Raw genomic sequence first — 22,249 nt, 5'->3', positions numbered from 1 at the left:
TTTTTTTAATTTATATGTAGTAGTTTTTTCTTAACTATGAGGAATCTATTTTATCTTAGCTGATGATCTCTCTAATATTAAGAATAAGCGCCTGAATTTATTTCTTTTATTCTTCCTTCCCATAAATTTAACCTTTTATGCAGATTGGTTTCAATTACAGCTTGAAGACTGAAGAGTTATTGTCTTTATTAATAAAGATGTCTAAGCAGAAAGCATTATTAGAGAAACAGAAAGGCAGCTTAGTCTGTCAGACACTTGTTTCCTGGCATTTGTAATAACTAGTGACCTCCCCCAAGTCAGCAAAGCCAAAACAACATTTTATTTGTCCTAACATCATTGATGATAAAAGTGAACTTGGTGGCTCTCCTTTACACTGCTTTCTTTATGCTGCTGGGACACCAGACTCATGCCAGTGACATATCCTCTTCCTCCATCATGTGCTATCCATTCCAGGTTACCAACATCGGATATTTTCCCTTTCGTCTCTTGCATACATTTTATTTTTCCTTAGCTTCTTTGGAAGAGGCGTTGTTTTCCACTTAGTAGCATGAAATTTAGAACCCAGTTTTGAAGACTTATTTTTAATATCTCCAGATAACAGCCTTGTCATTTTAAACAATTTCAAGCTTACCTGTAATTTATTACCGGTAATTCTTATATAGTGAGTTACACATGTTTATCAAGTAACACATATTAGAATTTATATAATGGTTTTTTATAACCCTGGCCATATAAATGCTGGTGTAGTATAAATGAAAAACATCACCTGTGTGGTTCTTTTTCCTAATAAATTATGGCAAAAGGGTGTTTAGAAGAATTCTGGTACAACTGAGCTGATGAAGTTAGTGAGGTAGAGTCCTTAGTTATGCTTGGAAAGGTGACAGGGTGAAGGGAAAGAGATCTGTCATTATGAGCCATAATCATGATTGCCTTCTCCAGTCTTGCATTTTCATAATGTACTGCAACACCTCTTGGCAGATAAATTTAGAGTTCTGAAAGTAACAACTGTAGAGAAGGTGCAGAGGTCAAGAAGACTGTTCACATTTGTATTTGAGAAATATAAAACATATTTTTATTCCCAAAAGCACCGAGTCAACCTACAAGTTTTGCAGAGGACAGAATGATTGAAAGGTTGGCAGAAATGGAAAACTATCAATTTACCTTTAAATATATTTTCTTCAATTTTCTCCAAACTAATGAAAATGAAAACTTTTGAAGGAGTTTTTCCTTTCATTCCTCCTTAATTTAATTTTTCTCGAAAGATGGTCAGAATGATTTTCTTCTTGTTGTTGTTGATGATGATAATGATGATGATGACATTGACCGTTTAGTTAATTTAGAATGCAGCAGTGCAGGTAATTATGAACGTATCTCATTATGCCCATATTACATCAAACTCCATGATTTGCACTAGTTTCCAGTAGGCCTGTAGGTAAAATTCCAGGCTCTGGTTATCATCTTTATAGCCTTACATGGCATAGGATCAGGTTACTTGACTTCCTCCTTCCAAGAATATCTGCCTCTCTCTCACACTTCCACAGAGAGAACCTGCTATATGTTCATTCTTTTAAATCTTGTTATCTAAGGATCTCTAGAAGGTGTGTCTTTTCTATGGTAGCCCATGTTTTCTGGAACAATCTGCCTCCCAATATATGGCATGCTGTTCATCCCCCAAGCCTTAGGGATCAGTTTTGCCTGTTCTACTCTATTGTTGGTTGCCATTTTATATTTGTATTTTCTTAAAATCCTCAGGTGATATTTTTATAGGAACCTGAATTTATGTTTCACAGAGAACAAACTTAACATAACTTTTAAAGTATTCATTTATTATTTTTATTTATTTTATTGAATTTATAGACTGCCCCCTCTCCCCGAAGGGACTCGGGGCGGTGTACAGACAGCAGCTAAAAAACCATATACACAGTAGAAAATAGTAGATACCCCTTAAAAACAGATTAAATATAAAGCCTGTACAATAATAATAATAATTAAAAGCAGCTTAAAAGGTCTACCCCCCAAAATTTAAAATACCGGCCAGAAGGATTGAAGATTAAAACTACGGTTAGGCCAGGCCAGCTAATTGCAAAAGGTGGGTCTTAAGTTTCTTGCGGAAGGAGCGGAGATCGGTAGTTGTTCTGATGTCGGGGGGGAGGTCATTCTAGAGGGTCGGGCCCATCACAGAGAAGGCCCTACTCCTGGGCGCCGCCCGCTGGCATTGCCTAGTGGACGGCACCTGGAGGAGTCCCTCCCTGTGAGAGCGAATTGGTCGCAGGGATGTGTGGGGTAGGATGCGATCCCGCAGATAGCTAGGTCCTGTGCCATGGAGCGCTTTAAAGATGATAGTCAACACCTTGAAACGCACCCGAAAAGCCACAGGTAGCCAGTGCAGCCCGCGCAGGAGAGGTGTTATATGGGAGTACCTGGTACTTCCCATGATTGCCCGCGCGGCCGCATTCTGGACCAGCTGCAGCCTTCGAATGCATCTCAAGGGGAGCCCCATGTAGAGAGCATAAAGTAACTAGACAATCCATGAACCCTTGGGCTATCTTTTCAAAGACATTTCTTTATGATGCCTCAATGCCTTCAACTATGGCAGAACTTACAACATATTGCCTTCACTGGAAAAGTTGAGATACATTTAGATATATATATGTGGCTTGAAAATAGCCCATGGTAAACTATATAGCATAGTCAAACATCAGCACAGGATATGTTATATAACATTTTGTATTGTCATAAACTGTTTTATGTTAATATAATCTTATAAGATCAAATCTGTCAAATTTCAGTTCAATGGGAGTCATGGGTCCTGAATCCAGATACATTCTGTAAGTTAGCTAAGGTACCTTGAACCAAAAATTGTTATCTTGCAATATATCATTTTACCCAGTCAAAAATAAGAGTTTTAATAATGCATATGAAGGCTGTAGATGCTGAAGGATTTTAGCACAGTGTGTGTGATCTCTAACCATTCATTGTAGTCTGCTGTTAATTTTATATAGACAACAACTAGATTCTGAATATATCTATTGAAGAGCTGCCCATTCACTCTGGTCTAGATGCTATAGACTAAATCTATTAATTTTATTTTTATGTATTTATTTATTTATTTCGTCAAGCATGTATTAAACAACATATATATGTATAAACATTATTTTGGATACATGAAATGGATACGATTAAAAAGAAACATTAAGACAGGGACGGTAGGCACATTGGTGCGCTTATGCACTCTCCTTACAGACCTCTTAGGAATGGGGTGAGGTCTTTATCTTTTTTCTTCTTCTTTATCACTGCAGTAGTAGTTAAGGGCAAATGCTATAGAAATCCCTATAGCCAGGATGGCGAACCAATGGCACGCATGCCAGAGGTGGCACTCAGAGCCCTCTCTGTGGGCACTCGTGCCATCGCCAGCTGCTCTTCTGCTTTCCAGCTGGTCTTGGAATGCTGGAAAACAGTTTGAAAGCAGCCAAAAAAATTGCTTAAAAACAGCTTGAAAACATCTGAAAAATAACCAAAAATTGGGCTGTTTTCCAGGTTGTTTTCCAGCCGTTTGTTGGCTTTTGGGGAGGCATTTTCTGGGAGTTTTCAGGCCAAAAATGGCCAGAAAAACACCCCAAAAACAGGCATGTGTGTACCAGCCAGCTGGTCTTTGGGTTTCCAGTGCTGTCCAGTTTGGGCACTCAATGTCAAAAAGGTTCACCATCACTGTCCTATAGCATCTTTACGTGCAGAGGCTCATGAAAACAATAGAGGACTTGACAGAAGATACTGATTAAGACAAGCTGAACAAGTTATGTGTGAATATTACTATTCAGATTCTCTCGCTTTCATTTCTGTACAGCTGCTGATTCCTCAAGCAACGGTTCACAACCCTTTGGTGCTCAGTCTTCACATCTGCAAGATTCTGTTCATTTCATGCTTACACTGAAGCAGAGAATGAGATTTGTACAAACTTGAGAAAATAACGATATAGTCTTGGGGTTTAATTCTAGGGCTGCTATGAAGTTGATCAGTCCCTCTCCCTTCTTAGGCACTTTCCCCCCTTTCCTGCTCAGTTAGAGTCAGAAACAAGAATTTGATGCCAGAGATATCCAATTTTCCAGATTCCATATGCCCTTCTAATCAAACAATAAACTATTTTGGCACTTTGAATTCTAAGAGTGTTAGATACCAGAAACATTGGTAATGGTTTAAACCAGGGGTGTCCAAACATGGGAACTTTAAGACTTGTGGACTTCAACTTCACAAGTCTTAAAGTTCCCAAGTTTGGACACCCCTGGTTTAAACCAAGGTCCTCTGTTCTGGCGGGAACAGAGATTCAATCTGATTAGTCGAAGGGGCTGCTGTCAGACTGAACCTTCGCTGGATTGTACATAGTTGACTTGTGCTAATAAAGAGCTGTTTGTTATTCTGAAGCCTGAGTGTGCGGTCATTCACCCGATCCAACAAAGAGTTAATGATTGTTCATAGAAAAATGGTTTCCCATTTTTTTATTTTGTATTTGTTACTGTTTACCCTCAGTATTGAGTAGATAGAGGAGCAGTTGAGACTCCATCCTGTTCCGACTGGCAAGATAATTATTGGCCATTAGCAGACACCTGTACTTCACTAACCATTCCCTTTCTGTTGTTAGGACAACTGTTACATTTCTTAGCCAACTAACTAAAAAGTTGGAAGTCATCAAGTTGTGAAAGGCTGGTGTACTGCATGAACCTGTCTATTTTTTCAAAACCATTTACACCAAAGAGAACTATAGTGCATAGAAAGTCTATAGTGCAAAAAAGAGTCCCCAACTAATATCTGTTCTAAGCATTTTCTTGAATATCTTTCCTGTTTATTTTCTCTTAGCACTTTGAGGGAATATGAATGTTAAAAATGATGTGTGTAAATACTGACCTGATCAAAGTCTTATCTAACTAAGAATAAATATAGTGAAATATTACCAGTGTTATCAGTCCTTGAAATGTTTGACTTCAGTGATGGGTTTCTACCAGTTCGCACCCGTTCTCCCGAACCAGAGCCGTCAAGCAGAGAGCGAACCGGTTCTCTGTTGCTTTGAAATTGGGCCTGCCCGCCCACCCCTGAGTTATACCTACCTTTATTTCAGCTTCTGAAGCCCAGTTGATCAGGGGTGTCAAGACTGAATTGCCGCTCCTCAGTTGTTTTCCTTCCTTCCTGAGCAAGTTTCTTTTAAATGTGCACATGCAGACAGCATGCGTCTGGCATGGCCACGCTTAGCGAACCGGTAGGAATGCCGGTAGGAACCCACCACTGGTTGACTTGTTACATAGTTCAATATTTTAAACAAAGGAAGTTATAATGGAAGAAAAATTACTATATTTATTACAATTTCTTTAAACAGACTCATGGGATTCTGTCCAAAGAACCAAAGATGTTTCCCCACAGCTGAATCAAGCCACAATCATTGACCTACATGCTTCTTCCACCTACAACATCCGCATGTATGCAAAAAATCGGATTGGCAAAAGTGAAGCCAGCAATGAACTTACTATCACTACTGATGAAGCAGGTACTTTCTCCATAGTTATTAAACTTTGGATATTTTTAACATGCCAAATATGCCAAGGAATTCTATACATGATGCATTATGGCAACAGTTAAGCAGAGTTCCTCAGCCTGATATTGATACTTTTACACTTAAATTTTTGCCATTAGTTTCCCATGAGTAAATGTGTTTATATTTAGTACTAGTTTAAATTTAAGCTATTTTTAACCTTTTGGTCTCCAAATTGTGAAACTTTATTTTACTGGACCATAGATGAGGAGGAGATGACTACTAAATATAAAGTATATACCTGTGGACATTTGTGTTCTCTATATCATGTTATCATAACAACATAAAAATTACATGGTGTCATTTGTGTACTGATGACATGAAAATAAAGTCATTTGGGTAATGCTTTCATTATAGAAATAAAACAAATCATTACAGAAGATGTAAAAGTAAGTTGAAATTACTGAATTACTGAATTACATATAATTAAAACAGTGATGGCACCTTACAGGCAGAAGCATATGGCAGAATTAAATATGAGATTATTGAGTTCTTTCAACTCATTTGGTCCTAAATTAAAAATGGGAGTTTGGGGTGTGTGTGTGTGTCAGTGAGTCAGCCAAAATTTGATTAGAATTTGAGGTTCAAATTCATGATTTGATTCACGTTAGTGATTCAAAATTGGAAGGCAACCTGATGTACACTGTTTTGAAAAGTAAATTAATAAAATATTTAATTTAAAGGCTAAGCTAAAAGGATCAAAATTCTTGCACTGCTTCATTTTTTGGCAGAATGGGACAAGAATAGCTGAGGGGTAGATTCTTTAATAGAGATTAACCCTGCAAACCTTCACCTGGATTTCTTCGAAGGGTTCAATCTTCAAAGACTTTTTTAAAATATTCCCTTCCACTTTATTTAAAGGCAAGCATAGCATGAATGGGGAAAGGTCAGCATTGCAACTTCCAAATTGTCCAAAAGAAAATCAATAGAGAAGTTCCACTAAAGGATTGTAAATGTGATACCATTTAAAAATACAACATTAACAAGCTGTTTAAAAACAAACTTACTGTTTGTTTTACTGAAATATAAGTTTGTTGACAAGGTTCATTCAGAGTGATCTTTTGGAGGAGAATATCCCAACATGCTACTTGTGAAACATTTTTTAAAAGTCTGAGAACTATGTATATCATCACTATTGTAATTCTTAGCAATTTAAAGAAATGTTTTGGATTACAGCTATGTAACAGCAAATATACTCTATCAGATAAACTTATACAACAAAGATGGACTACTTAGTGCAAACAAAACAGATACATAAATAATAGGAAGATAATGGTGGTAGTGAGAAATAGGGGGAATAGAAGACATTGAAAGAACTAAAGAATGCTGCACAGCAGAACATAGCAATTAACAGAGATAATAACTACATGTCAGCCCAACAAGTTGATATTTAGGGAACAATATGGATAAAAAGGAATGGATAAGGGGGAAAAAGGCAAGAGGGATAACAAAGAGCAAACAGGGTTTTAAAAAGTCTATCCAGATGGTTAGCCATATACATTTGATTAATAAATTAATTAATTTGTGAAATAAATAAAAAGCAGGAAGACTCTTAATTTCTCTTTTCTCTCTTCTTCCAAATGAACCTGCCCAAACAAATTCACACAAACAACAGAGCATTGTTCCCACAAGCTGCCTGTCGGGAGGATTTGGAGAAAATAAAACATAGTGGCTAGATATCATGTCAATATCAGAAAGTTTATCACACCACTCCAAGCTTCTCCCATCTTGCCAACATCAGGGTTTTTTTAACTGATGGAAAACAAATCAAAACTTTCCCATGCCCCCAGCAGATATTGCATTTAAAAAAAACAATGTGTATGCTCAGCTTTAAAGTTTAATACTGACATTTCTTTTTAAAATGCATGTCATTTCCCATTGTTTTAAGAAACAATGATCTTAGTATAAAAAAGGGATTATGAAGCATTATTGTTGTATTTGAATAGAGTAAGATTTAAGCTATACTTGACGAGAAGTGGAATTTTGTTCAATAACACTGCAAACAGCCTTGGATTGAGTTATTGTAGATCATTGATGTCTCTAGCGTTGAGGTCAACATTAACATCAGGAATCTGGACTGGTAAATGAACTGCTGCCATTTTTGTTAGGTTGTCTCTCTGTAGTCTCTGAGTGTGCCTTAATTCCATCTTACTGTTTTTTACCCTGTACTTCTAGTTTCTAAGAGTTCATGTTCCCCCAAATGTGGCACTGATATGCCCCATTTTTTATATCATGTCCAAATGACCTTGATTTCGTATCATCCTCAACGTGCCATGGAGATAGCATAAAGATGCTTTTTGCTGTTTAAAACAAATGCTACTTTTCTTCCTCTAATGAAACCTTTACTGTGGATGCGATCTAACATTCTTAATCAACGATGTGTTTGATGACATAGTCAAAGATTTGGCTTTGCCTAGTTCCTCCTGGGCAATTTAGGCTGCTGTGCTATGTCCTTTAATGGCTGGGCTGCTGTCCATGGCCATGTTAATTTGAGATGCAGGAGAATCCATACATCTGGCTTTTACAGAGGTAGCCGCCTGCATGATGCTGATTGGCATTTTGAAAATGACCAGTCAAGCATTGCCCAGCATCCTTATCTAAATGTACTTAGCACTCTTTTGAAAAAGAACCAGATGTATGTTTACAAACAGGACTGTCTCTGTCTTGGGAGGGATAATATAAACTGAGAAAGTGAGCCGAGATATGCAAAGTTTGTTTTCTTGGTTCTGTCATCAATTAGGGCTTTATAGGTTTTCTAGTTCGGCTGATATAGGGGATTTGCCTCTCTGCGCTTTTTACTGAGTTTGTTACTTGGGGCCTGGCACCATTATACCTACTCCTGTGCCATTTCATCTACTGCAGCTGCCAGCCATGGCCACACACTGTCATTTCCTTGCAACGCTAATTGAGGACAGATCTCACTCATTACCAGTCCCTCTTTTGTACTTCATTACATCCCCATACTCCGTAGTCTGTGATTTATCAGTTGTGCTATTTTAAGATGTATTTTTTACCAGCAACATTTTGTATTAATTCATCACAGCAGCCAGATGGAAACTTGAGGGGCTGGCTCTTACCCAAGAGGGAATTAGCCATCTGAAACAAGGCTTCTGGACAACAATCTGCCAGTGCAATAAGGGAGGAGAAATAAGAATGTTTCGCCTCACTGATGTCATGGAGTTGGCCCAAGAATGGGCACCTATTTGTCAGATTCACTCTTAGTTGTTCTCCACCTGCACTCTTGGCATCAATTTTGTCACTTGATTTCTGGACTCCTCCAAAATTAAGGGGCTCTCTGAATATGAACCCAGAGAGAAAGAGGCTGCTCAAGGCTCATTTCACCAAGAACATGACCACCGTCCAATGTATTTTTTAATTATTTCTTTAGATTCTGTATGTCTGTATGTCTGTATGTCTGCATGCCTGCCTGCCTGCCTGCCTGCCTGCCTGCCTGCCTGCCTGCCTGCCTGCCTGCCTGCCTGCCTGCCTGCCTGCCTGCCTGCCTGCCTACCTGCCTACCTACCTACCCATCCAACCAACCAACCAACCAACCAACCAACCAACCAACCAACCAACCAACTCAAACAATGGGACTGTGGGTGACAAACCATATCAGTAGCCAATCAGACCCTCATTACAGTCACCCAACAAATTGTCAATGAAATTCCTATGCCTGCCATAAACCAACTAGATCCATAATGTATTTGGGACAGACCATTTGAAACCATGGCCCTACTGAGTCAATGCATGACTGTTAATTGCAACCAGACAAGAAGTGATCTGACCATGTCAACAGAAGAATATAATATTCTCTATATCCAAATCTTTTAGCAAACTGCTCCAAGGAGAAGACTAGATCTCATGACCACTTAAATGTGTCAGAGTTGAGATCACCTGGAACAAGTCAATGATTGCAGTGGAGACAGAATGTGCTGAAGAAAACAACCACAAGTATCACTCCAGAAATAAATGTGCCAAAAGCAATAACGGTTTCTGTAGAAACAAAATATCTTTGAGAAAAACTCAGTGAAAAAGTTGACAAAAATATGGTTCCACTGCTTTAGTCTCCTATTAGCTCACCAAGGAACACATCTCATATTCTTTATGACTTGTATATATTTAAAAGTAGTAGAACAAAGTGAAACTAGAGTCTTGGACTTTAAGAGAGCTAATTTCAATAAACTTAGAGAGAGCTTGGGAAAAATTCCATGGATGAGAATCCTCAAGAGGAAAACAACTCAAAAAGCTTGGGAAATTTTGAAAAATGAGATTACAAAAGCCCAGTCTAGCACAATACCAATGAAGAAGAAAAATATCAGCTCCCAAAAGAAACCAGCATGGCTGCATAAAGAACTCTCTGACAAATTGAAAGACAAAAAAGATAAGTACAAAAAGTGTAAAGCGGGGAGGGGACATAACTAAGGCAGAATATCAGCAAATAGGCCGAGCATGTAAAGATGAAGTGAGGAAAGCTAAGGCTCACAATGAAGAAAGGCTTGCCACAAAAGTAAAAAATAACAAAAAAAGCTTCTTCCAACATGTTAAAAACAATTAAGGAAACAATTGGTCCATTGCTGGGAGAAAGTGGCAAGAAGGTGACAAGCAACAGAGAGAAAGCAGAACTATTTAATTCATGTTTTGCATCTGTCTTTACACAAAGGGATAAAACAGTCCAACCTATCAAAAACAGCACCACAAAAATCAGATTAGGAACACAAGTTGAAATAGGGAAGAAAATGGTAAGTGAGCACCTGTCTACCCTAGACGAGTTCAAATCACCAGGACTGGATGGATTATACCCCAGGGTTCTGAAGGAACTGGCAGACGAGATCTCAGAACCACTGAACTATATCTTTCAGAGATCCTGGAGCACCAGGGAACTACCAGAGGACTGGAAAAGAGCTGATGTGGTTCCCATCTTCAAAAAAGGGAAAAAAACAGATCCAGGAAACTACAGACCTATCAGCCTGACCTCAATACCAGGAAAGATTCTGGAAAAGATAATCAAGCAACGAATTAGCGAACACCTAGAAGCAAACAAAGTAATAGCCAAAAGCCAACATGGGTTTGGCAAAAACAGATCATGCCAGACTAATCTTATTGCATTCTTTGATAATGTGACCAAATTAGTGGACCAGAGGAATACCGTCAATATAGTTTACTTGGACTTCAGTAAGGCATTTGATAAGGTAGACCATAACCTACTACTAAATAAAGTAGAAGAATGTGGGTTAGACAGCATCACCACCAGATGGATACGTAACTGGCTGACCAACCGCACTCAACGTGTAGTCCTCAATGGAACTGCATCTACATGGAGGAAAGTATGCAGTGGAGTATCCAAGGCTCTGTTTTTGGCCCAGTACTCTTCAACATCTTCATCAGTGATTTGAATGAGGGAATAAATGGGGAACTCATCAAATTTGCAGATGACACCAAGCTGGCAGGAATAGCCAACACTCCAGAAGATAGGCTAAAGATACAGAAGGATCTTGACAAACTTGAACATTGGGCACTATCTAATAAAATGAAATTCAATGGTGAAAAGAGTAAGGTTCTCCATTTAGGCAACAAAAACGGAATGCACAGGTACAGTATAGATGATACCTTGCTCAACAGTAGTAACTGTGAAAGGGATCTTGGAGTCCTAGTGGACAACCATTTAAATATGAGCCAGCAGTGTGCAGCAGCTGCCAAAAAAGCCAACACAGTTCTAGGCTGCATCAACAGAGGGATAGAATCCAGATCACCTGAAATGTTAATACCACTTTATAATGCCTTGGTAAGGCCACACTTGGAATACTGCATTCAGTTTTGGTCACCACGATGTAGAAAAGATGTGGAGACTCTAGAAAGAGTGCAGAGAAGAGCAACAAAGATGATTAGGGGACTGGAGACTAAAACATATGAAAAATGGTTGCAGGAACTGGGTATGTCTAGTTTAATAGAAAGAAGGACTAGGGGAGGCATGATAGCAGTGTTCCAATATCTCGGGGGTTGCCACAAAAAAAGGGAGTCAAACTATTTTCCGAGGCACCTGAGGGTAGAACAAGAAGCAATGGATGGAAACTAATCAAGGAGAGAAGCAACTTAGAACTGAGGAGAAATTTCCTGACAGTTAGAACAATTAATCAGTGGAGCATCTTGCCTCCAGAAGTTGTGAATGCCCCAACACTGGAAGTCTTTAAGAAGATGTTGGATAGCCATTTGTCTGAAATGGTATTGGGTTTCCTGCCTAGGCAGGGGGTTGGACTAGAAGACCTCCAAAGTCCCTTCCAACTCTCCTATTGTATTAAAAATAAGATGCAAGATACCTTTCAAGGAAGTTATAACTTTCTGATAATGCAGAATCAAATACATATTGTGACTTTTAGTATCACTTCATAATACAAGAATTACCTCAGTTTTAAAGATTGTCATGCTGTGATATGTAATGAAAGTAATAAAATATATTGTACCAATGATTTGTACTGGAAAAAGTAGTAATCCGTGCAATGGAGTTAAGCCATTGAAAAAAAAACCACTGAGAGATTAAACAAAGAATTTAAAATATCAGAAGGCAGTGTGAGAGAATAGAGTGGTAAACATCACCTGCCATCCTGTTATGTGAGTTCCAAATTGTATTTGTGGATGGTAACCTGAGTGTGGGACATAAGAGTTTCCCATTATGGAAAGTCCCTGCTTGTCTCTCCTCAAGAGGCATATGCTTACAGAACATTCTGTATACTTTTTGCTTGCTTAATTAACTAGCCATACTTCCTATTTTTCATTTAATTGAAAATTAATATTCCAGAAGAACCCAATTAACTTAATTCAGAGATTAGCTTTCCCACTAATAAAGTACAACCTGAAGTTGAAGCTTTCCATGCTGAATTAAAGTTCAGTTATATGGGATCATAATCAAACATGTCAATTTATTCAGAGTAAAGCCAGGAATGGGGTGGGGTGAGGGATAAGCTTTTAGCTGAGTCACAATATTTGTTGCCTTAGTATCAGCTGGGAATATATGCAGAACAAGCATCACCATTTATCCTTGTTTATTCTAGTTCATCACACTTACCGTAATCATGTTAAATGGGTGTAGATTCCCAAGCATCTGAAAGAAGCCTGAGGCATAGAACATAATGAAGATTTTGCAAAAGCAACATCGTGAAATATGAAAGAAAAAATAAAAAGGGGAGGGCAGTGGAGGGGCACTGCTGGCAGAGATGTACTTCCATATCATATACCATTGTGACTTCAGGCAACTGGCATGTTTTATTTAAAGGTAGCACATAAAAGGAATTCTTGCAGCAAGAAGAGAATTATGGAATCTACACTGTCCTTCCATTAGTTTTTAGCCAAATTTTAGCTCCTGTATACTTTTGTAATAAATTGCAGCAGCAGCAGCAGCAACTCATGGAAGCTTTGGCCTCTTAACAGAATAAAACAAAATTTTTGTTTTAATGTAAGAGACTTGCAGCAGAGTGACATTTAAAAAATTATTAGCATGGAATATTCTTACCTTTATGTCTGTAATGTTTGTATGTGTTCTAAGAAATTTGATTTTTTTTTTTTTACTTTCCATCAGTGGATGATGATTTTTAAAAACAAGTAGTAATTCTTGCTGGAGATTTGAGAGATGTATGTATGTTTAAGCAAGTTTGAGGAAAAATATATACTTGTTTCCCTATAATAAAAAATATTTTAAAAGCTTCTGCAAAGTTTATTCCTAACTAATGAGACAAAAAACCCACTGTAACCAGGGGGCACAATTTTCAGATAAATATACACCAATTTGATGTATATGACCATTTGAATTACTACATGATTGGATTTCCTGGAAAGAAATCCATATGGAAATTTTAAACATTCTAAAGAATTTTTTTTTCAAATATTGCATATTAGATCCAAAGATACTGATGGCAGAATATTTCCTTTTCATGTAGTTCTACTTTGATGCTTAATATTGTGGAATCGTTCTTACAGAATGAAATAGGAGAACTATAAGCTCCCTGTAACTGGATAGACAAATAATAATGTTTCACAGTTAAATATAGTATTACTAAGACTTACCTTCCTTACTGTAGGGTTTCATATTGCTCATTCTGTAGGGTTACATTTTGCTATTAACTCTGGTGTAACCAGAACAATTGAATTTCTTGAAATAGCTTTTCCATGCCTTCACAGGGTCATGCATGTAGATAATTGATCTCTCGCTAATGTTGAGATCAAAATTAACATTAGGAATTTGGACCTGGAAATGAACTGCAGCCATTTTTATCAGTTTGTCTCTCTGTGCCCCCTGCATGTACTTTAATTCAAGCTTGCTATTTCTTACCTGTTATGTCTGTTTTCTAAGAGTTCACGGTCACCCTGTGTGATATGCCCCATTTTTTATGGTATGTCCTCATGACATTTCTTTCATATCACCCTCAACCTGCCATGTAGACAGCATAACAATGCTTTTTGCTGTTTGAAATTAATGTTATTCCTCTTTGCCCAATGAAACTTTTGCTGTGGATTCAATCTAACATTCTTCATCAATGATGTGGTTGATGACATAGTCAGAGATTAGTTCCTCCTGGGCACTGTAGGCTTCTGTGACATGTCCTTTAATGGCTAAGGGTAAATACAGTGAGAACATCTTAAAGGGGAAACCCCCAACATTCCACATCTCAGACAGGAGGAAGCTGCAGAAATGACAACATGGATAGTTGGATCCGGATGGAGTTAATTGAGTCATGTGTTTTGTTACTATTTTGTTGTTCTGCACAGCAAAAGAGTTGCAACTGCTCTTTGCTATATATCAGTATTCTAGAAATTGAGAATATTTAGTGATAGCATGTTGTTTTATGAAGCATCAGAAAATACTATGTATTTTAATTACTATATCTGTTTTTTTTACCAGCTCCTGATGGACCACCTCAAGATGTTCATCTTGAACCCATATCTTCACAAAGTATTAGGGTAACCTGGAAGGTAAATATATCCTCAAATATGAGCTTAATTCCCAGTGAATTCATGGATGTATCCATATAGTTTTCCTGGCATTGATATTGAAAGGATTACCATTACCACCTTCTGGGATTTCCCCTCCCAATTTAACAGCATTCTTGGGCTTCCCTTGTTGTCTCACATCCAAATGCTAACCAAAACAAATCCTCCATAGCTTTTTAAAATCAGCCAGTGGCAACTGGGTTTTGTCAACTAAACTAGAAAAAAAAAGCCTTAAAGTGTACAGTATCCCTCATTCTTGAACAAACTGGAACAATACAAGACAACGAAAGATAATCAGCGGGCAAGAAATGAAAAAGAGGAATCTGATATGTTTAGTTCATAGAAACTAGAGAGATGCTTGTAGAGAGAATGTTACAGCAGCCTTCAACGATCTAAAGCAGTGTTTCTCAATCTTGGCCTACCTGAAGATGCGTGGACTTCAACTCTCAGAATCCCCCAGCCAGCAGAGCTGGCTGGGGAATTCTGAAAGTTGAAGTCCACGTATCTTCAGGTAAGCCAAAGTTGAGAAACACTGATCTAAAGGGCACAGAAAAGGCAGCCTTGATCTGTTTTCTACCATCACACAGTACTAGGTACAGAGTAATAATCCTCATTTATTGGAAAGAAAATTTTGGATGAATAGTAGGAATATTTTGCTAATGGTAGTAATAGTATCACAGTGAAACCAATTACCAAAGGGAAATAGGGAATTCCCAGTTGCTGGATGTGAGGATTGTGTGCCTCAGTGTTATAACTGCTTCCTTCCTATTCAATAATTTTGCAGATCATCACCACGATCATTTTTCCCCAAATAAGAATCCAAGATTTTTTTCTTTTCAGTGTATATGGGTAGAAATGAGCAGCTCAATAGACAGGAAGATGTGCAGTATTTAAAACGTGATGCCCTACTCAAATGATAAAATCTATCTATGCAAGTATACGGGATTCAAAAGTACCATAGCCCATAGTATAGTCTTTAACCAAGCTTATTTTCTAACAGAAAGGGTATTTGATTAAATTAAAAGCTGCAGGTAAAAACACCTGAACAGCTCTGTTTAAGATTTTAAAACATTACCCTGCCAGTATTTGTTATATGTTGGAGAATTGGGGAGTTACTTAAGACTCTTAATATTGAATTAATATATTTGTTAATCAATGTCCCTCTGCCATGATACACCAATAAAAATAGGGAAACTGGTACAATTGCAATGTTCTTGTTTTCTTTAAAAAATGTCCCAGAATCAATAAAGAACCCACTGATAAATATACTGGGATCGTTCCACTGTTGCCCTTAGATGATCTGTTCAGATTACCATATTCATAAGTAAACTTAAGTGTTGTATTAACTGAAAAATTATTCAGTACCATTATAAAAAACATAACATGCTTTTGTAATACTTTTTGTGTCTCTGAAAAATAAGAATAGAAACCGAAGAGGTTGTTTGAAAAGAATTGCCTTTGTATCTAAGACAACAAAATTCACCAGGAAAGCTAAGTTATTGTGTTTATCTAAGATCTCAAATTCCTGTCATCATTAAGGGGAGAAAGACTCACTATAATTATTGGCAATTTATAAGAAAATAGGCAGTAGACTTTCATAATGTTTAGCTTCTGCTTTGCTATCCACAACATTTTAAGATATGATATTGAATTTGTGATTAACTAAAATTCTGTAGTTGTATCCACCATACATCATGCAACCATTACTGTTCCAAGTTAGATCATTCATGTGAAGAGCTCACATATTTAAACACCTGTGTTGTCGATCATGACTAAGCAGCATCAGACTGGTTAGTATGTGGCATGGAGATCCCAGTGATATCATGGAACTGTATGCTGGTCCAAGAAGTTGAAAGTCATCCTGGAAGAAAATAATGGCAGTCACTTCCAAATTGTTGCCAAGAAAACAACATAGATATATCCAAATAATCCATGTGTGTCATGTTTGACCTAAAGGAATTTAAATTAAAATGTAATCTAAATATTTTGCTTAATTTTATAAATGTTTGTGGATTTATTTATTGAAAAATATAAAGGAATGTAAAATCTTGTATAACATTCATAGTAATAGTAATTGTTCTGAAATTAGAAAATGTAACTCTGCTCTCATTTCCTTTTCAGTGAAAAAGTGCACTTGATTCAGGGACAATATTTATTATTTTTATCATCATCACAAAATTTCCCTGAAATTAGAATCCACACTAGAAAATTAGAATTAATATTTTCACAAATAAGAGGGAAATGGCTGGTAGTATCTAACACGTTAAGATCAGGGGAAAACTGCCTTCTACTAAGTAACATTAGGGAGCTGAATACTCTAATTCAGTGACAGAAGGATTTCTATCTATAAAAGATAGTTAACCATAAAACTTATGTTTGGACATTTATAGTCTGGGGCTCAAGGATAGATTATTGCAAGCGTAATTGATAATTACAGCTTTAAAGAAAGTTTCATTGTAATGATTGCTTCAGTTATAAGAAGGGAAAATATTCATACTTCTAATATGTCTAGAAATGTTGCTATTACATTAATTTAATTCAACTTATTTTTAACTGTATCATAGATACAGAGCTCAGCCCAGTCTGCTTTAGTACTACAAACTTTGGGAGAGGAAATTTTTCTCAGCATTTAATTTATTATCGTAATGTTTTATTATGTTGAAAGTGTATACAACATCTGACTTCTTTAGGCACCAAAGAAGCATTTGCAAAACGGAGTTATTCGTGGTTATCAGATTGGTTATCGGGAATACAGCGCAGGAGGCAATTTCCAGTTCAACATCATCAGTATTGATACTACTGGAGACAGTGAAATTTATACCTTAGATAACCTTAAAAAATTCACACAATATGGCATGGTTGTGCAAGCATGTAATCGAGCTGGAATAGGACCATCTTCTCAAGAAATTATCACTACTACTCTTGAGGATGGTAGGTACTAAACTTGAAAGCACTGTTTACATCGTATTGAGGATGCATAGAATTTATATTTTTATATTTTTAGAAAGTAGGATTACGTTTAAGCGTCAGTGTATATGCTATAGTCTGGCAGCAGCTATTGGACAATCTGTTAATGAGAATCATTTTGCGTAGTTAGATCTCTATTCCCCACTTTGGAGATGCTATTTCTCTTTCTTCCCAAATTACTCCCTAGGGATAATTTGCTTTTAAATATCTATGAAGAGACAGTAATTTTTAATTATACCTTTTATTGAATACAGTATCAAATGCTGTGGTCCTAATTATGCTGTACTCCTTGAATGGATTCTTGAATTTGAAGTGCTGTTCCCCCCCCCCCCCTTTCCATGTGGAAAACAGAAGGAATCTGAGCATAGTCAACATCCTGCTATTACTAAACAAAAAATCCTGGGAATTTCTGAGTTTTACAAGATGCCCGTCAAGCTGAAATCAGCAAATGAATAACTCATTATTGCATGAATTTAAAGAGTTTTGTGGAATACACAGTGTTCTCATTCATAGTCCCCCCAAGTTACACTGCAAAAGAGGACATGGAGGAACAATGGCTGATTTATCTTGTCTTATCATGGTCCTGAGTTAGATTTCCTCAGCTTCAAGTGTTATTTGGCGATAGAAGAAAATAATTACTTGCATGTCTCTAGCTCACATCCTACCTCTGTAGAATAAAGACATGGATCAGGACGTATATATATATATATATATATATATCCTCCACCTACTAAATCTAATATCTGTGAAGGAAGGGAATAATGCATGTATTCTGGAATTTCCAGTATCTTGTCTTGCTGAGGTACAAGGCAAAGCAAGAAAAGGTGCATTAGCTTTTATTAAGAAATGGCATGTCTTAAGAAAGACAAAAAGTATGCTGTACCTCAACTTTTTCCAAGCTGGTTGAGAATTATGGAAGAGGAACTCAACAAAATACACTGTTTGGAAAAGGCATATATGCATATGTGTTCTAAGATTATTGAGATCAAGTTGTTCAGAGCTGCAGAAGAGAGCCCTCTTGTGGCTATATTCCATCAGCAAAGAAAAGTGTGGAAAAGAATGTACTATTATTAGGATTAGTGAGGGACATTCCTAAAGGTTTATGCGATTAGTGCACTCTTAAAATAATTATCAAGAAATATCATCTGAAATGAAATTCTTATACATATATTCTTGTAGAGGCATGTGAGTATGTGAATAATGTTTACATTTTAGTGCTTATTTAAATATCTTTAAAGAGCCTTACCTGTTTGCAAGTCAATCTAATATGGTTAAGAGAGATTCTTGACAGTCTGTCTCTCACTACTGTTTAGAGTTCAGCAACTTGTCAAATAGATTATTTTAGGTTGCAAACATTTACAGGGCCTTGGCTTTGTTCCAGCTGAGGGATTACATGTGTGTGTGTGTGTTTGTGTATGTATATGTGCATATGTATATATGTATACGTAGCAGGGATTCCCTCCGGTTGACTCTGAAAAAAGAGAAAAAACACCAGCTTCTTATGAATTTTATTCATAGCTTTTAAAGATGAAAGTCCGACACTTTTGATACATACATTGTTTCTGATAGCTTTGAGCTCTTTTTGCTTACTGTTATAGAAAGTTGAATAGTTTATATTAATACTATATTGGTGATATTTTATTTTCTGGGTCTTGATCAATTTGTGAGGCAGTTATTGAAATATTCTTTAAACATCAAAGAACACTAGTTGGGGAAGTTGGCTTTCCAAAATTATCCACTCTGTATGTAGAAAAACAAAATGTCAACAAGAAAACAGCATCTCTTCGTGATTGCATCTTGAAGATTATCTATAATTTGAGCTACACTTCTGAACATAACTAGATTAATTTCCTTCTCTGATATATTATTTTATTTTTGTACACATATTTCTATCCTACTCTAATTCATGGCATTTAAGGTAACAAGAGTTACAGAGTGCATCATTTTCAAATTGTCTACATTATGTTACAAGAGCATTCTAAAAATAATCTTATCACTCTCTCCTAAAAGGCTTATTGAAGAAATGTCAAAGTTAATTTGTGCATACTATTTTTACAGCATTCATAGTCAAAACCTATTACTGTCAAATTTCAGTTCCTAGTTCCCCTCCGGAGAATGTCCAAGCCATTGCTACATCACCAGAAACCATCTCTATCACCTGGTCCACACTGGCCAAGGATGCCCTCAATGGAATTCTACAGGGATTTAGGGTCATATACTGGGCTAATCTTCTGGATGGAGGTAAGTACTCTTACTCCTCAAAATCAGTATTTTTCTGGTTGCATGTAATGCTTTCCAGGATGAAATAATTCTTCCCATTTCTATGACAGAATCAGCCCGTTCTTTGTTTCTATTAATCATTGAATCTTTTAGGAATTGAAAATGATTTCATGTTCAGTTCCCAAATGTGCACTCTCACTTCCAAACAAATATATACTATATATTATATGTCAAGATATTTTTGTGCAGCATTTTACCTTTGCAGGGATGTACTTCTATGGATTGGCAAAATGCCATTGTTAAAAATCCTAATACAGCTATATTGTATACATACAATGATATCAAGATAGCATTTTTGCAGTATCTAAAATGTGCCTACGTACATAGAGATTGATAATTTCAAAATTGGGAACAGAACAGTTAAGAATACTTAACATGCAGTTCCATTTCTACATATTCTGAAATTTGGGGAAAAATTCAAAATCAGTGGAGTACTAGAAGCATCTATGATATTTTGCAATACTACCCAACCTTAGGGGTATTTAATAAATCATTGATTAATAATGTTAAGTGCAACTTGCTAGTGATCAAAAGCAAGAAGTATTCTCCTTTAGCAATTGCTGATAGAGTCATCTTTTGTTCCATTTAATAGAAATGGAAGGTGTGACTTAGACTGCAATGCTCATGTTGTTCATCATATTGAACTCACAGAGATTGAATTCCTATAACTTATAAAGGTTATACTTTAAATTAATTGTGAACCAGAAGTCCTAATTTTCCAGATCAAATTAGCCAGCAACTCCCCATTGTCAAGAAGAACCTCTGTAGGCTGACTATCCAGGAAGGCAATCTCAGTTTTGTCTGGGAAAAGTGCTATCTAGGCACCATTATTCTTGGTTAATAAATCAAGTTATATAATATATATTTTTAAAAGGTAACTTGAAATTGTTTCTTCCACTAGAACAGGACAAAATGAAACGGTTCATTGGATCCAAAATGTTTGGTTTCCCACAAAATAAACCAAGGTCCATTTTGGCTCTTATATCAGTCTGTTTTGCAACAAAAAATATCTCTGTAACCATTTTTCTAAATGCATATAACATACTTAGATTTTTTTTAGCATATTTTCATGAATTAGCAACAAATTACATAACATCATTTTCTAATCCCAATATCCTAATAGTGTACTTGATTTACTTAAACAATAAATAGGGGGGGGGGGAAGGGCACATTATGAGTTTCAAATTACTTGACATGTTTATTTTCTATCCACAAGACAATCACAATGTTTGATTAAATGCACAGCATGGAAATTTAATATGTTCATTTAATAAACATAATAAACTTAGTCCCTATGCTGGTCACAAGTTTTACTGGCCTATTCCCATGGCAATATAACTACCACTTATTGGGAGAAAAATGCTACTGTCACTATGCTAACTCAAATTAATTTTTGGTTCTATAGAGCTGGGAGAAATCAAAAATGTCACTACGGTACAACCATCATTAGAGCTTGATGGTTTGGAAAAATACACCAACTATAGCATCCAGGTGTTGGCATTCACACGAGCTGGAGATGGGGTCAGGAGTGAACAGATTTTCACACGGACAAAGGAGGATGGTAAGACCCAAAATATCTGTGGTAGAAATGGAACACTACTATTAGATTTTGCTCAGGTTGTCACTTACTGTACCTCTGTAAATGCACCTTCAGTGAAATGATAACTGTGACACTAATCATGGAAACTTAGATATTTTGCTGTGGTCTGCTATGAACTACATCTTTAGGGAGGGTAGGATTGCCTCCTTAGAGCAGTCTATCAGAGTTTGTCATCACCTCTCCCCATTGACCAACTGCCCAGGATGATGGATGTTGCCATAAAGAGAGAGAGAGAGAGAAATGCCCCTAGCTCATTATAAACTACTAATTTGTGATCCTTGTTTATGGCACATTCTATCTTAATCTTGGGGGCTAATTTGTTGTGAAGGTTTGGGAATAAATTTTCTGAACTTAGATGTGCTTTGAATGAATCACAGTAATGCATTCAGTGGGGATTGCCTCTAGAGTTCCTGGGTTTGGAGCACATAGATTCCTTTCCTCATAAAATGGTAAAAAGATAAATATAATCTGCATTTTTATGCAATAAATACAAATCCAGGAGATGAGTAGCAATACAGTATGTGTTTATGTTTCTTACGTTTTCAGTCTTGTCTTTTAAAAGTCATAATTAACTACATCTGTTTACATAAAATTAAATTTTGACTGAGATAACAATAAAAAGACTAATTTTAAGATTTGCATTTTTCTCATTCTTTGTTGAAGTCAGGAAAAAAATTGTTTCCATTTACAGTAGAGAGAATGTTGCAGCAAAAAAAAATATGTTAGGGTTTTTTATATTCATTTATTCCATTTGCTAGGGTTCCTTTTAAACTATAAATAGAATTATTTATTTATGGAGTTATTTATAGAATTATTTTTCCATCCAAGGATTTATTTCACTGAGC

At 36.6% G+C, this 22,249-nt stretch overlaps 1 protein-coding gene across 1 annotated transcript in view; it reads left to right on the top strand.

The window, feature by feature from the left end:
- The window catches only part of DSCAM (DS cell adhesion molecule), a 379,550-nt gene that overhangs the window by 289,632 nt on the left and 67,669 nt on the right, over positions 1 to 22,249 (top strand). Inside the window, exons 15-19 of the mRNA XM_081950395.1 lie at positions 5,366 to 5,533; positions 14,469 to 14,539; positions 17,248 to 17,488; positions 19,619 to 19,765; positions 21,210 to 21,365. Of these exons, the coding sequence (XP_081806521.1) occupies positions 5,366 to 5,533; positions 14,469 to 14,539; positions 17,248 to 17,488; positions 19,619 to 19,765; positions 21,210 to 21,365 (783 nt within the window). The remainder of the gene's footprint in view (positions 1 to 5,365; positions 5,534 to 14,468; positions 14,540 to 17,247; positions 17,489 to 19,618; positions 19,766 to 21,209; positions 21,366 to 22,249) is intronic.

The sequence above is a fragment of the Natrix helvetica genome (assembly GCF_964273705.1).
Source record: "Natrix helvetica genome assembly, chromosome: 4".
Classification (NCBI taxonomy): Eukaryota; Metazoa; Chordata; class Lepidosauria; order Squamata; family Natricidae; genus Natrix; species Natrix helvetica.
The sequence above is the reverse complement of the archived record's forward strand: the minus strand, read 5'-3'. Positions and strand labels throughout refer to the sequence as shown.